This window comes from Pecten maximus, chromosome 2 (assembly GCF_902652985.1).
Source record: "Pecten maximus chromosome 2, xPecMax1.1, whole genome shotgun sequence".
NCBI lineage: Eukaryota > Metazoa > Mollusca > Bivalvia > Pectinida > Pectinidae > Pecten > Pecten maximus.
The window spans coordinates 53,109,699-53,124,329 of record NC_047016.1 but is presented as its reverse complement, the minus strand read 5'-3'; the positions used below and the strand labels follow the sequence as shown (position 1 = coordinate 53,124,329).

The following is a 14,631-nucleotide window of genomic DNA, read 5'->3' as shown; positions in this document are numbered from 1 at the left end:
GTGCTGCATCAACCTGACAAATTTTAGTCTCTGTTAAATAATTTTCAATTCTGAATGAAAACAGTAAACGTTGCGATATCTTCTAACGCTTACTCAAACCCAGGGATATAAAACCACTATATTGGTCCATATAAATGTTTTTTTTTACAACTGTACAAATATCTGTCTTTACAGCTTCAATACAGCTGCTACACACTAGTACAAAACTTGCCTTCCCTAATGTTGCCGATATCCCTTTCAAATGATGGTAGAAAAAGATATCACTTTTTATCTGTACGCCTATTCCTCCTACCATGGTGGTATTACCAGGGTGGTTGTCTGATATCATATCCTCTTAGTTGACAAATAACAGAGCTCTGTATTTATAATTAATTACCACACGCGATTGTCATTGACGTGACCTAAATCATGTTTTCATGTAACTGTAGATTCTGACTTAATAACTGCTGATATCGTTAACCACATGCTGGCTCTCAATGTGTAATTCATCCAACATATCCAGAGCACCGTCAAAATTTTCGGAAACATAAATTGATCTGTCGGGCAAGATATATTTTACATTTGTATCAAAACTGGGCATTGATGTCCTAGATGAACATTCAGATTCGCACATGGGTACGCATGATGTGTCCGCCATTTCCGTGTCGTTATCCAAACCCTTCAACTCCTCAACTGTTTCTACAGAAAGTTGACGATATTTCTTATGCATCGTGAACTCTTCGTCCGAGAGAGACGACAGTTCAGCCTTCACACAATCCGCAATATAATCAACATGAGTATTTGTCATCTTCTTTGTCCTGATAATATTAATATTGTCGATGAATAAATCGTTATCATATTTTCCGCTACTTGCCGTCTTCGGATGTGTTATTATATCACATATATCGGTCATATATTTCTGTATTCGTTGCTTTTTGACAGAAAATTGGTCTTCGAAAGATTTTCGGACTTGTAGCTTCTCCATGTTAGAAACACACATTGAACAAATCAGCTCCTTGCAGTCCGAGCAGTAAAGATCACAGAGTTTACCTTGATGTTGTTTACATGCCTTTGGTACAGTTTTAGCATCCTGACGGTTTTTCGTCCCTATCAAGACGACGTCATCGTTATTTTCCTCTGCCTGTTCGTTACCTCCTTTCCACAGGTTAGTTGGCGTCCGGCAGTCATTACAGTACCAGCTAACGCTGTGTTTACTTTCACTTGTAAGAAAGGAAAGCTCACTTGCCATACTGTGGATTCTTTGAGAAATAATTAGAGTAAGATGTCGGTGTGTAGCTGGTAAGTAGGTACAGAAATAAATATTGCTTTCTTTCAACTTTCAATGAACCTACACCTTATGTCAGCAGGACGGCATACCAAAATAGATGGTCGCTTTATGTCATTACCTTCATTTGCTTTCTGAATGTAAAACTATGATACATGTGATATAATAAAGACATGCATTACAATTCGGAATGTAGTGATGACATCTAAAAACGTGTTTTAGCCTACTTAGGTTCACCTTTAGTGTAGAAGCATACATGTAATGAACTCGAATGATCGACCTACGCCGGAACAAGTATGTGGTGCTTCCATTGCACGATCTTTAAGTTAGAATTCATACATTTATATACAGAAGATGGGCGATAAAGGCCAAGCACTGTCTGACCAGTACTTTAAAAGGGCAACGGTCGAATCCATATACGACAACAGTCCTGTCTGACATGGCATTTGACAGAGTTACGATCGGATCGATGAAAGGCCATGGCTATCATTGTCAGATGTTAAACAGATATTAGCTAAATATAATTTGACATTCTGCACTGTAATCGTTGCAGACGTTTCGAATTTTATCATTTGTTAATCTTAAAGGGTGAACATCAGGAATCCACCTTTTCCCTATTTTGAATATGAATCAATTTAACTCATATAGGCTTTTCAGTGGGGACGGCAAAAAAGAAACTTCTAACAAAGATAATTTATCATTATATTTCAGAAACAAAGTTACATCGATATCTTTACTGATGGAGAAATTATCTAAAGAAGGAATAAATACTCAAATGTCGCACAAATGGATTTCATTTAAATAGGAATTATGTAACAGATTAATTAGAATGATAATGAACTACAACAGACAGATATTTTGCCTATCTGAAGTTTTTAAATCACGAAATTGAAATGTACGTGATGAACATAATTGTTTAAGAAAGTTATGCAAATCAATTATAAATTTTATAAACGGAGAAATACATTGTCAACAGTTATACAGACACAATAAAGGCATTTAAACAGATACGCCATAGAAACTGATTAAAATGAGCATTTCCGCGCCTCGTAATATCAAAAGAGTGCTTTAAACTTAACTATTAATGTGATGATGGTAAGAATGTGCATTGCCCCACAGAATTGTATTGTACTTTTAATTATAGTTATGAGTAATTAATAAATATTTTATCACCAAACAATTGTTTTGATTGACTAACAAATATGTTGCTGTCCGTTTATTTAGTAATAAGTAAAGGCATCAAAATACATTATTGAACTTGTTAATTGGTCATTCATCCATTAGTTAAGATAATAAATACATATTTCGACATTATAATTAAAAAACAGATATATCATGACGTCAAATTGATTGACGAATCTATCATTATTAATTAACAAGATACCGGGTAAGAAGTATTGATATATTGCTGTATTAAAAATGGTGCCGTACATATCCCCATGATCATTGAAGAATAACAAAATATCGGTGTGATCGACCATTGGGTTATAATACTTTTTTTCTAGTGAATAACATTTCGATAAAAGTAAAATATATTTCGTTGAAATGATACATGACTTCTTATTGGTAATCTGCATTTCAAGACAAAAAATATAAATGACTTTAGCAACAAAGTGTTTTTCTGTCAAACATTATCAATGATTATATGCAGGTTTTCAGAAGGCTTGTTTCAGATGTGTTCACGTTTCAACCCTACCTAGAATAGCAGAAACAGTTCACCTTGTAACGGCATAGGGGTTATGCTTAGGTATGACGTTAGTTTACAAGCGTTTATGAATAAAGACAAGAGAAAACAAAGTATAGAAGCTAAGACTTGGTATCTAGATTTATAATTACATAATCAGATATATAAATCAACACTGGGTTTAGGTTGATATTTAACACTCAGAAAATACTTTTCGCGGTATATACATTTCGAAAACACAAAAATTCAAATTTACAAATATAAAGAAAAAAAACCACTAAAAACATGTTTGTCCATTGTGCTTCCCTACAACATCATTCTTATATACAGAGTGTTTAAAGAGTGGGTATTTTAACTGTTTGATCCTCTTTCCTGATAATTCTATATAACAGAATATTTATTGTAACTACATAATCTGGATGGTTTCAGAAAGCTTTGTAGGTGTTTACAAATGGATTCTATAGGTTACCATAATACTACAGGTATAGAAATGTAGTATTCAGTTTGTAAGCATAAAATCTTGGTAATATTGAAATATCACAATATCATGTACATGTACACCACAACTTGATGAATGCTACTACAAAGTTAGTTTTTGTCCAAACAATCGCTATAAACAAGTTCCTCAAGTGTTTTTACTGTCACATCTTGCACTAAAGCCTCTATATATATCCGACCACTATCACCGTCATGTCCGTAACTGTAGGGCGTACTTCTGTTTGTCACCAACCTGACAGATCTCAGTCTCTGTTAATAAGACTCTCAATTATCAATGAAAAAGTAAAAGTTGCCGACATCCCTTGGCATGATGGTGGCAAAAGATGCCTCTTTTATTGTGAATTAAGGATATATGTAAATATACTAGTATTCCTGTTGCTTACATCATGTTAACATTTACCATGGTAGTTCAAGGAAAACAAGAAGTCATTTGTTTACCAATAACAGACTTCTGTATCTATAACTCATTACCACACGTGATTGTCATTGACGTGACCTAAATCATGTTTTCATGTTACTGTAGATTCTGACTTAATCACTGCTGATATCGTTAACCACATACTGGCCTTCGATGTGTAATTCATCCAACATATCCATAGCTTCGTCAAAACTTTCAGAAAGAGAACTTGACAGGTCGGGCAAGATATATTTTACATTTGTATCAAAACTGGGCCTAGATGAAAGTTCAGATTCGCACATGGGTACGCATGATGTGTCCGCCAATTCCGTGTCGTTATCCAAACCCGTCAACTCATTAACTATTTCTACAGAAAGTTGACGATATTTCTTATGCATCGTGAACTCTTCGTCCTCGAGAGACGACAGTTCAGCCTTCACAGAATCCGCAATAGAATCAACATGAATATTTGCCATTTTCTTTGTCCTGATAATATTAATATTGTCGATGAATAAATCGTTATCATATTTTCCGCTACTTGACGCCTTCGGATGTGTTATTATATCACATATATCGGTCATATATCTCTGTATTCGTTGCTTTTTGACAGAAAATTGGTCTTCGAATGATTTTCGGATGTGTAGCTTCTCCATGTTAGACACACACATTGAACAAATCAGCTCATTGCAGTCCGAGCAGTATAGATCACAGAGTTTACCTTGATGTTGTTTACATGCCTCTGGTACAGGTTTAGCATCCTGACGGTTTTCTGTCCCTATCGAGACGACGTCATCATTATTTTTCTCTTCCTGTGCATTAATTTCTTTCCACTGGTTAGTTGGCGCCTGGCAGTCATTATAGTACCAGCCAGCGTTGTTTTTACTTTCACTTGTAAGAAAGGAAAGCTCACTTGTCATACTGTGAATTCTTTGAAAAATGAGATATAGGTGTATAGCTGGTAAGTAGGTACTGAAGTACATAAGGCTTCCTTTTAATTTTCCATGAACCTACACCTTATGTCAACAGGACAGCATACCAAAATAGATGATGGCTTTATCTCATTACCTTCATTTGCTTTCTGAATATAAAACTATGATACATGTAGATATAATAAAGATATGAATTACAGTTCGGAATGTGGTGATGACATCTAAGAACGAGTTTTTAGCCTACTTAAGTTCACCTTTAGTGTATTAGCATACAGGCAATGAACCCGAATGATCGACCTACGCCAAAACAAGTACGTTTTTCTTCTATTGCACGATCTTTAAGTGTATTTATACATTGATATACACAAGATGGACGATAGTGGCCAGTCAATGATTAGCTATGGTTTTACCTATGTTTCTTTTGAAAATGGAACATTCTCGTATTCACACAGGCCTACAAACTCTTCCTTATAAACCAAAGTGGTTGGTTCGTTTACAGCGAGAATAAGTAGAAACTTTTTTTTAAATCTATCTCAAAACAAGTAACAGGTAGGAAATTATACTTTTCTATGGGTTGCCATATGACATTGACAAAGGTACTCCTATGCTTGAATTCTAAAAATACATTTTGGATTTTAACTTTTAGTGTTGCAAACTCACCTACCCTATGTAGCATCGGGCAACTTCAGAGGGAGTAGGTACATATACATGTGTCTATGATATTTTGGGTATTGACAATACTCAGGTAAGAGAGTGCTAGAAGTACCTTTCAGACAAATGGATAAACAACTTGTTTTATTTTCATAATGATGCTAGTTCCAGAAATGGCTCTGGATTTTTTTAAAGGAAATAAATTGTGCCATTGGATTTGCTAATATTGGGCAATGAATAGGTGAAATTCACAGATACAGTAGTATGTCCTTGGGTTGTAAAAGAGCAAAGTAACCTGGGGTCCATTACGGGTACAGTATACATTTTCAATGATAGCTTACATAACAACGGTTTTCACTTTCGTTAAATACCCTATGCAGTACCTCACCAGCAAAACCTGTTTCGAAGCCAATATGGAGTCTGTGGTCAAGCATGACGGTGTTACAATCGGATTCACCGAGAGCGTTGTCTCAGTAGCCCGAGGCATATATAGGCCAGGTGTATTTACCGGGGTGTTCTCTGAACGCCAACATTTTCTTAAACAATAGATAGTTGTTGTTTCAGGAAACAATGGGGATGCAATTATATACTGTTTCATATAAGTTGTCCTTTTTTACCTGTACAGTCAACTGAGATTTACATGTGTTTCACTAGGAATACATAAATATATTTTTTCCCAGCTTTTTGTACATGCCCACATTCAATAAATGGTAACAAATATATGATACAATGTACCATGTAATAACATCATGTTTTTATATATATGTACTTATACAGATCACATTTACTAGAAATGTTCAAAGAGTTAAATATAGTTTACTTAGCTTCATCCTCTAAACGTTGTTTGATCAAAGGTAATAAACTGAGGAGCAAGTCGCATCCATATAAAACCCAATCCAAGTTCAAAAAGTTCCTGTTTTACAAACTCTAGCTAATTAGATTTTGGATAAGCTTTTTCAATTTCTTGAGACAAAAATCTGTAAATTTCATTCAAAATGCAATATGTACAATTATCATGATTTAACAACAAACTAATATTTTATGTGATTAAAAAACGTGGTTATTTCTTAATCTTAAAAACGGAGATAGATTATCGCCTAGTCGGACCCCGGAAGAACTCAAAAATACAGTTGAGAATACACCATCTTTACTTACTTGGGCCTTGATACAATTGTACAAATTTTTAATAATTCGAAAACATTTGCATCGATGTTATTGATATTATTGATCAAAGATTTATTCCAAAAAAGACCAATTCGCCATACACTATCAAACGCCTTTTCAAAATCTATAAAGGCGCAAAACAATTCTTCGAAACCCTTCCTGATTTTCGAGAATGAGTTCAATTTTATTAGCATATTCATTTAAACGGGGATCGAACAAACTACCATTATTTTTAAAAACAGGAATAATAGATAAAAAAAAATAATTTAAGTAATGAGTATACCTTTGATATTAGTATTGTCACATCAGAGAAGATTACTGAGGCTGACATCAATTCTGTGAAAGGAACAGAGCTCATCGAGAGCGAAGATGACGATGATGATGGAACTGACCCGGAAGTTTACATGCGTCACAGATCGCAAGGCCCTCGAATGCCTTGACAACATGAAACGTGTGCACATGTGCTGTGCGTGCATACATGGTGTTGCACATTGGAAATACGACCCCACATAATACGAAACCCGTATAGTACGAAAACATTTGAGGGGTCCCCTGAAATTCGTCATAGCCGGGTTGGACTGTATACATAATCACGTTTTGAAAAGTAGGAAATTTAAAAGTAGGAAAACATCTTCTCTTAATATTTATTTTCAAAAATTCCAAAGAAACTGTTAATGTTATATATCTAAATGGAGTTCATTTGAAAATCGTACGCTTTGCATAAGCATCTAGTATTTGTAAACTACAAGACAAAAACACATTACGTTATAAAGATGGCAAATATAAATGATATATTAGCTATTTAAAAGTGATTTTCTCCTAAGCTTAGCATGAATCAATATCTTCCAAAATTCCGTTACTTTGTAAACCGATGGTCGGTAATAAAAGTATGAGTAGATATATTGTAACTCTTGATTCTGAATAAATTGACACAACAATATAAGATGATTTTCATCTACATCTTAATAACTTTCACATGGCGTATCTACCAGTATTAAAATTCAACGAATGTGCACTCAACTTATATGTACAGAGTGTATAATTATATGTATATTGCTGTTTGGATATACTTTTCTATATAAAGCTGTATATATTTCACTATTTCATTTATCGCATTAAACATTTTTTGGGGAAAATAAACAGTTATAATTAAAGACTTTAATTTTAAGACTGTGATAAATTCAAATAATAATTTTTGACATAAAAATCATATTCAGAAATATAATATTGTATTGCATTTTTTTTAGAAATGATATATTAAACTTTAGAAAAAAATACACATATAAGTATATGATGTTTAATTTAAAATCCTTCAATTTACCTACAAGTGAGTATCAACAGTAAACATTTACAGGTAAATTTACCTGTTGGCATTGAGACTCCTTTTTGGAAAAAGACTATAATCACTATCAAAACAAACTGCCCTACAGGTGAATTCAAAATGTTGGCGTTCAGAGATACACCCTATTTACCGTAGTCCCTTTGTAAGAAGCCCTGGGTTTACAGGTAAAATAAATCTGAACGGTGATTTTATGTCAGAAGTGTGGTCATGAACCTTAACAATTGGGCGCCACTGTTGCATGTTTGGTAGACGTATATGTGACTAAATGTTTGTTCCAATGTTGTATTTTGTGGTACTCGGACCATATTTCCATTCGATAAAGTTGCATACCGGCGCACAACCATGAAATAAACTGACGTCGTTCGGATAGGTGAGAATGCACTAAAATATATCATATTGTCGTTACCACGGAAATGGACTAGTTATAAGGACCGTGTTGTGCGCTACTTTGGAATACCGAATTTTTTTTGTTGTTTTGCAATGATATCATGTGCATATTGTATGAACAGGCAGGATCTACTTCAGTATAAAGGTTATGCATTGCACATTATATAGATAGGTATAAAACTCCTCTATCTACTCCATTATAAACAACACCGACACAAATACTACATTTTGCCGACTAGCCTGCCGCGTAGAGTACGGTAGCCAGAGTTTATTTTAATTTTGCATTTTGAGCAAATTACAAATGTAACATGACCTCGCACGTATATATATATACCCGTCCCTCGCTTCCACTCCTATCCTCATATGTGACGTTTATTGTAGAAATTGAAATTAAAGATCGAGTCCTGGGCTAAAAACCAGAGATAAAAACATGTTTTTCTCAATAGTATGTTTCAGAATAAATCGTTCTTTTTTAAATATGTATATAAAAAAACTCTGGAAAACCTTGGACTGATCCGGGATGGACAAAAATATTGAAACAAATGTTTTACCCCTAATCACCAAGATGTACAGCACATATAAAAAATATTCGGAAATTATACTATTACACAATAAAATTTATATAGTACATTTGTATATATATAAACGAATACAAGTGCATTGCAAAACTTGTCAAGTTTTGGTGTTAACCGTACTGTGGGCAGCTAGATAATAATATTTCACCTTACTACAATACCCTATTTCACCTGTATCACGTGATCTATTACACGTACGGAGCGAGTAGCACGAGCCGTTTATACAACATTTTCCCGGCTTATACTAGCGAAACGCGGGAAAATTTAAGTATAAACTCCTCTATCTACTCCATTTTAAACAACACCGACACAAATACTACATTTTGCCGACTAGCCTGCCGCGTAGAGTAGAAACGCAACAATTGGGGGTTCCGGACATGTGAAGCTGGGACCAAATGGTAAACTCTACAGCTCTAAGGACCTAGACACATCTAACCTTTTCTCTACCGTGTCCACCACATAACCATCCTTACTACCCTCGCTCTTCCAGCATCTCTCGTTCACGGTAGAGTTAGCCGCCGCGCTAGCGCCGCCTGATCTCAGAGAGTGTAGACCAAGATTAAGGTTTGGTCCGACCAAACGTAGTCCTGGTAATAATCGTTTCCCTGGCTCTCGTGTAACGTAATCGTTTTTTATAAACCAATTTGCAAATGTCTTTTGATCTGAAAATTGGACGGAAAATATAAAACTCACTATCGAGAGTAATGCCGGATAGCTCCGTATATTTCTGAAACATCTGGTAAGGACAAGCTAAAGTATGTCCTTTACTTATGAGAACTTCGTTACCGTTCCTATATTGATCGGTTTTGCTTTTTTCAATATACAACAATAAATGACTATCGCGAACTTTTATATCGACACCGCGCAATGCACTTACTTCGTCATATCTCAAAAAACCTGCAAAACTCAGTAGTATCATACACAAATCTCTGATAACAACTAGATCGTCTGAATCTTTGAACATCTCACACAATCTAACAAGCATTTCCACGTTCACTGGATCTTTTTTACACACTTTGGCAATTCTGCGGGCCGCCTCCTGAAGATTTGATATAAATGCATTTTTTGTGGGATCAATAAAATTTTTAAGTTCGTGAGCCCATTTGATCCCGTAAATAGCAGAGTTAATGGAATGATACGAACAATTATTATCTAATAAATGCGTGATATATAACGCTACGTGTATGGGCTGTGCTGGTAAATGATTAAAGCCATGTCCTTTGATAAAAGATTCCCACCTCTTGAAACTGTAGTAATATGCCTTGGTCGTATTGTCACTTTTGGATTGTAGCAAAAAATGTGCCATCTTCCTGGATAATTTACCCAAACCGCTGTCACCCATTACTCCACTTCCGATTGCGGCTGCAGTCACATCAGTATGTAGGTCTAGGCCTGAAGGATGGAAACAAAAACCTAATTAATTACAAATTAGAGCTATGAATCTAAATTTTTGTGAAACCTTGCCAAATATACCGTTATTACCCCTCCTTTTGTGGGTGAAACTTTCTCCTTTGAAATACATTTTGTGCTTAAAAATTCCACTACTAACACACTGTTCTACTTTAGGCCAATATGCCGCAGATTTCCATTCCGGAATTATAAATACCCCTTTTGCCTTTTCGTATTCTATTTTCTGAATAGTCTTAGCTATCAAACTTGGTGGTGGAACTAACCAGCTGAATTCTGAATTCCATTTAAAGTCAAATGCGTTTATTCCCGAGGTCCCTGCACACCAAAATCTTGAATAAAATTTTTCGCACTTTCTGTTGTAATCGCATGCGAAACAATCAACTGTGAATTCACCAAACAGACATGACAACTTTCTAAAAACCCATGTCTGAACACCCCAATCATCGTAATCACTCTGCCGACTCAGCTCGTCGGCGGTACCGTTTTCCGCTCTAGGAATCCACTTAGGGCGCATGTGTATAGCTGCCAAATGGCATGTACTTACGATATCGCTGGCGATTTCGTGTAGCTGCTCTTTTCGACTGCCTATTGAGAGAATGATCTGTACATTTTTGTTATCAGTGTTCAGTTCTACCGACTTACCTGTCAATAAGGGTAAATTGTGTTTGACAACTCTATTAACTGCCTCTAATTCTCTCCAAGTGGAACTAGCGTGTTTTTCAATGTAACTCTATGACCCAAACATATCCTGGGTACCAATATGGACATTGTCACTGGTAGCTAAATAGCCGCCGTAACCTTCAAATGAAGCATCAGTAAACAACGCAACATCGAACGTCGTGCCTGTCAAATGACCAATGTTTGAACCGCCTTCGTTCATTTTTTGAATGTTTTCCCGCCAAAAATCGATCTCATTTTCAGCCTGCTTAGTTACTACTACCGCTGAATTCCAAGACGCTCTTTCCAAAACACACCTATACATACTGCGCGTATGAAATCGCACGTTGTCCCCTAATACCGCATGGGTGGAAATTAACTGTCCAACGATGGAAGCCAGAAAACGAACGCTGACTACGCGTCTACCTACGCTCAACTGAGCCTTAATGTTCTCCAAGTACTGGATGACCTTTTGGATACGCTCAGGAGATACATGTAACCTGTTTTCCTTTGTATCCCATATGAAACCTAACCACTGCAATCTCTGTACGGGTATCCAAGTACATTTTTCCTCAGCTAATAGAAATCCGAGACTTATCAGGTCAGACCTAACCTGTTGACTAATTCTTTGTACCGCCTCGACAGACTTACCTCCCCCTATTCCGTCGTCCAAATACATCAGAATATTAAATCCTTTCGTTCGCCAGAATTTAACCACCTCTTTGGTAACTTTTGTGAAAATATGTCCTGCTGTACTGATACCAAATGATAGCACGTTGAATACGTAAAACTTACCTTGCCAACCAAATCCTAGGAATGTGCGATGTGGCGGATAAATCATGATGTGATGATAAGCAGATTTGAGGTCGAAACTGAATAAAAAATCCCCCTTGTCAAATGTGCTTCTGGCTACTTGATCATGAGCGTCCTCATACTTAAATCGAAATTGAAACAAATGTGGATTGACATGTCTGCAGTCTAGTACTAACCTAAGCTTGTCCTTTTTGTTACAGGCCACTGTCAAATGATTGACTACCTCTGGTTTTTTTGTTACCATGGAAACGCATCCTTTTTTAACCAAATTTTGTATTTCTTGTGTAACGAAACTCGGCATTATTCTTAGCAGATTTATTGTTGTCTAAAACGGTACTTACCGGGGTGGTTTTCAATGGTATCTTGTACCCTTCTTTTATAATGTCGAGAATATGACCATTTTGTGTAATTTTCTCCCACTGGTGTACCTGAGCTAATAGCCTGCCTACTGGCGTCGTCACAGCGTCGCCTCCGACCAAAACATTTAGATTACTGGATACAGTATTACTCACCGTATTCAAATGAATTAAAGAAAAACTACTTATCTTCTCATTGGTGAGTCTTGCTCCCTTGGGACACTCCCCTTTCCAATGACCCTGGTCCCCACAATTGAAACATCTCCCAGGCTTCTTTAGCGGTGTGGCTCTCGTGTACGTGCTGTGGTCCATTTCACCGTTCCCAGCCCTGTGTACAGTGTGGTTGTTTTGTCGAAACGCTGGATTATAAGGTCGCCTGTCGTTCTGACGTTTTTGACGTTCTGCCTTGATTTTCCTATCGGCTCGTGACTGTGCCTTGATAATCCTCCTTTCGTCGTCGCTGTCGTCGGCCAAAGGATTTGTTTCGTACTCGCTGACGGCGAGCCAACCTGCCTCGGACGAGTCTGCTAATTTAATTAGCTTTTGGCGGTGGGAAACTAACTGCATACCTTGTTCGACTTTTTCCATAAGGCTTGGTGTGTGTTCGTTGTTCATGGAGGAAACAACTGCCTCAATTTCCTTAAATTTGTTTAAAACTCTGACGTTGTGTTTGTGTTGCTCCTCATTTCCACGTTTTTTGAATTTATAATCACCGCTAATATTGTCCGCAAGCCACGCGTTCTCTGACGACATGGATTGGAATAAGTTTCTCATTTCGCTCATTATGTCGTTTTGTGATTGAGATATGGCTGCTGTAATCTGGGCCTGTATGCGGACGTCTGAATTCGAATCCATGGTGTTAACCGTACTGTGGGCAGCTAGATAATGATATTTCACCTTACTACAATACCCTATTTCACCTGTATCACGTGATCTATTACACGTACGGAGCGAGTAGCACGAGCCGTTTATACAACATTTTCCCGGCTTATACTAGCGAAACGCGGGAAAATTTAATTACAACCAGGCGATCATTGTTAATTCATAGGGGTTGTCTCCCTTACACCTCTATGGACCTGTCCAATAGCACAAACAATTCTCTACAATATTTTCGTTCCTATTTGGTTTATTTTGTTTAACGTCCTATTAACAGTCAGGGTAATTTAAGGCGTGCCAGGTTTGGAGGTGGAGGAAAGCCTGAGTACCCGGAGAAAACCACCGGCCTACGGTCAGTACCTGGCAACTGCCCCACATACAGTAGGTTTCGAACACGCAACCAAGAGTCGGAGGGCTAGTGATAAAGTGATTAACCACTCGATCGCCGCGGCCCCACTATACTGAAATTACCAGAAAGTGGTACTGCCTTTGGCATATATGCAAGTTGTAGGCAGGATATTATAATAGATGATGTTTAGTCTAGGACATTCCTAGCCAGGGATTATTAACTCCGCAGGGGTGACACTAGGGGTATATTAATATTATATATAGTTGTTTTGTGATGTACTGTATTTCATATTTGCTTCAAATCACGTGTTATCCTCTAACCAAGTCATTTGGAATATGTATTTGAGGACTAACCAATCAGTAACTTGAATTTGATATCCATACTGGTAGAGATTAAGGTATTTAATGTACATGATTTGTAAACAATTTACTTTTTTGTAAATAAAATACGTAATTTCATTCAACATTGGGCCAACAACGGCTGTTGACTCCTCCATGTCTGTTCGTTTTATATTGTTGTGTGTTTTCTAACATATTCCCGTATTAATAGTAATCTTTGTATCACTTGGAAAGCATTGTTTTTATATACTGACTTGTCACTTTGCATTTCAAATCATTGTTAAAATTCCATTGCTTTCAAAATATCATGATTTTCGTCCAAATCTATGAAAAACTGAACTACCAGCAATGTTCTTAAAAGGAAATACTGCATATCCTAATAATTCATCCTGTATAAATGCAACTATTTGACCTGTTGTCGTATTTTAGCGATATCTGCGTTGAAAGCATTGTGCGAAACCATTTTTGCTTTAATTGCGATTTCTGTATATCTTTTCTGTGACAAGTGCTTTTGACGCGTAAATTCCTCACATATCGCTAATCGGTTTGAAATTTGAGAGTACACGTTTCACTTGATACATACCGGACCGCATGACACAGTGGTACAATGTATGTATACCTGCCTATAACGGTCTACAGGTATAAATGTTCATGTATAGGTACAGCATATCTACACATGTAGGTAAAATAATTTGTTTGCGGCACGTGTGTGTTATTATAAATATTACACATATGCATCCGATATTTTTTTTTTTTTTTTTTTTTGCAAAATGTATCAGTAGAGTCGACCGTATATGGCAGTGTGAAATGCCCTGTACTTTGAATGCAGTTGTTTTATTATAAACTGATATCGCCAAACAATATCCTCATTCAACCTTGATACAAAACGTAAACGACTCAATAAAATAGGCACTATTTTACAAATAAAATAAAAGCACATC

General features: G+C 36.4%; 2 protein-coding genes across 2 annotated transcripts; both read right to left on the bottom strand.

Moving 5' to 3' along the window:
- Nucleotides 1-436: 436 nt before the first annotated feature.
- On the bottom strand, nucleotides 437-1,228 carry LOC117343847. The gene has a single exon (XM_033906387.1). The coding sequence runs from the start codon at nucleotides 1,226-1,228 to the stop codon at nucleotides 437-439; it is 792 nt and encodes a 263-aa protein (XP_033762278.1).
- A 2,749-nt stretch (nucleotides 1,229-3,977) lies between these two features.
- Nucleotides 3,978-4,760, bottom strand: LOC117343840. Its single transcript, XM_033906376.1, has one exon. It carries the CDS (start codon nucleotides 4,758-4,760, stop codon nucleotides 3,978-3,980), a length of 783 nt encoding a protein of 260 aa, XP_033762267.1.
- Nucleotides 4,761-14,631: the final 9,871 nt, after the last annotated feature.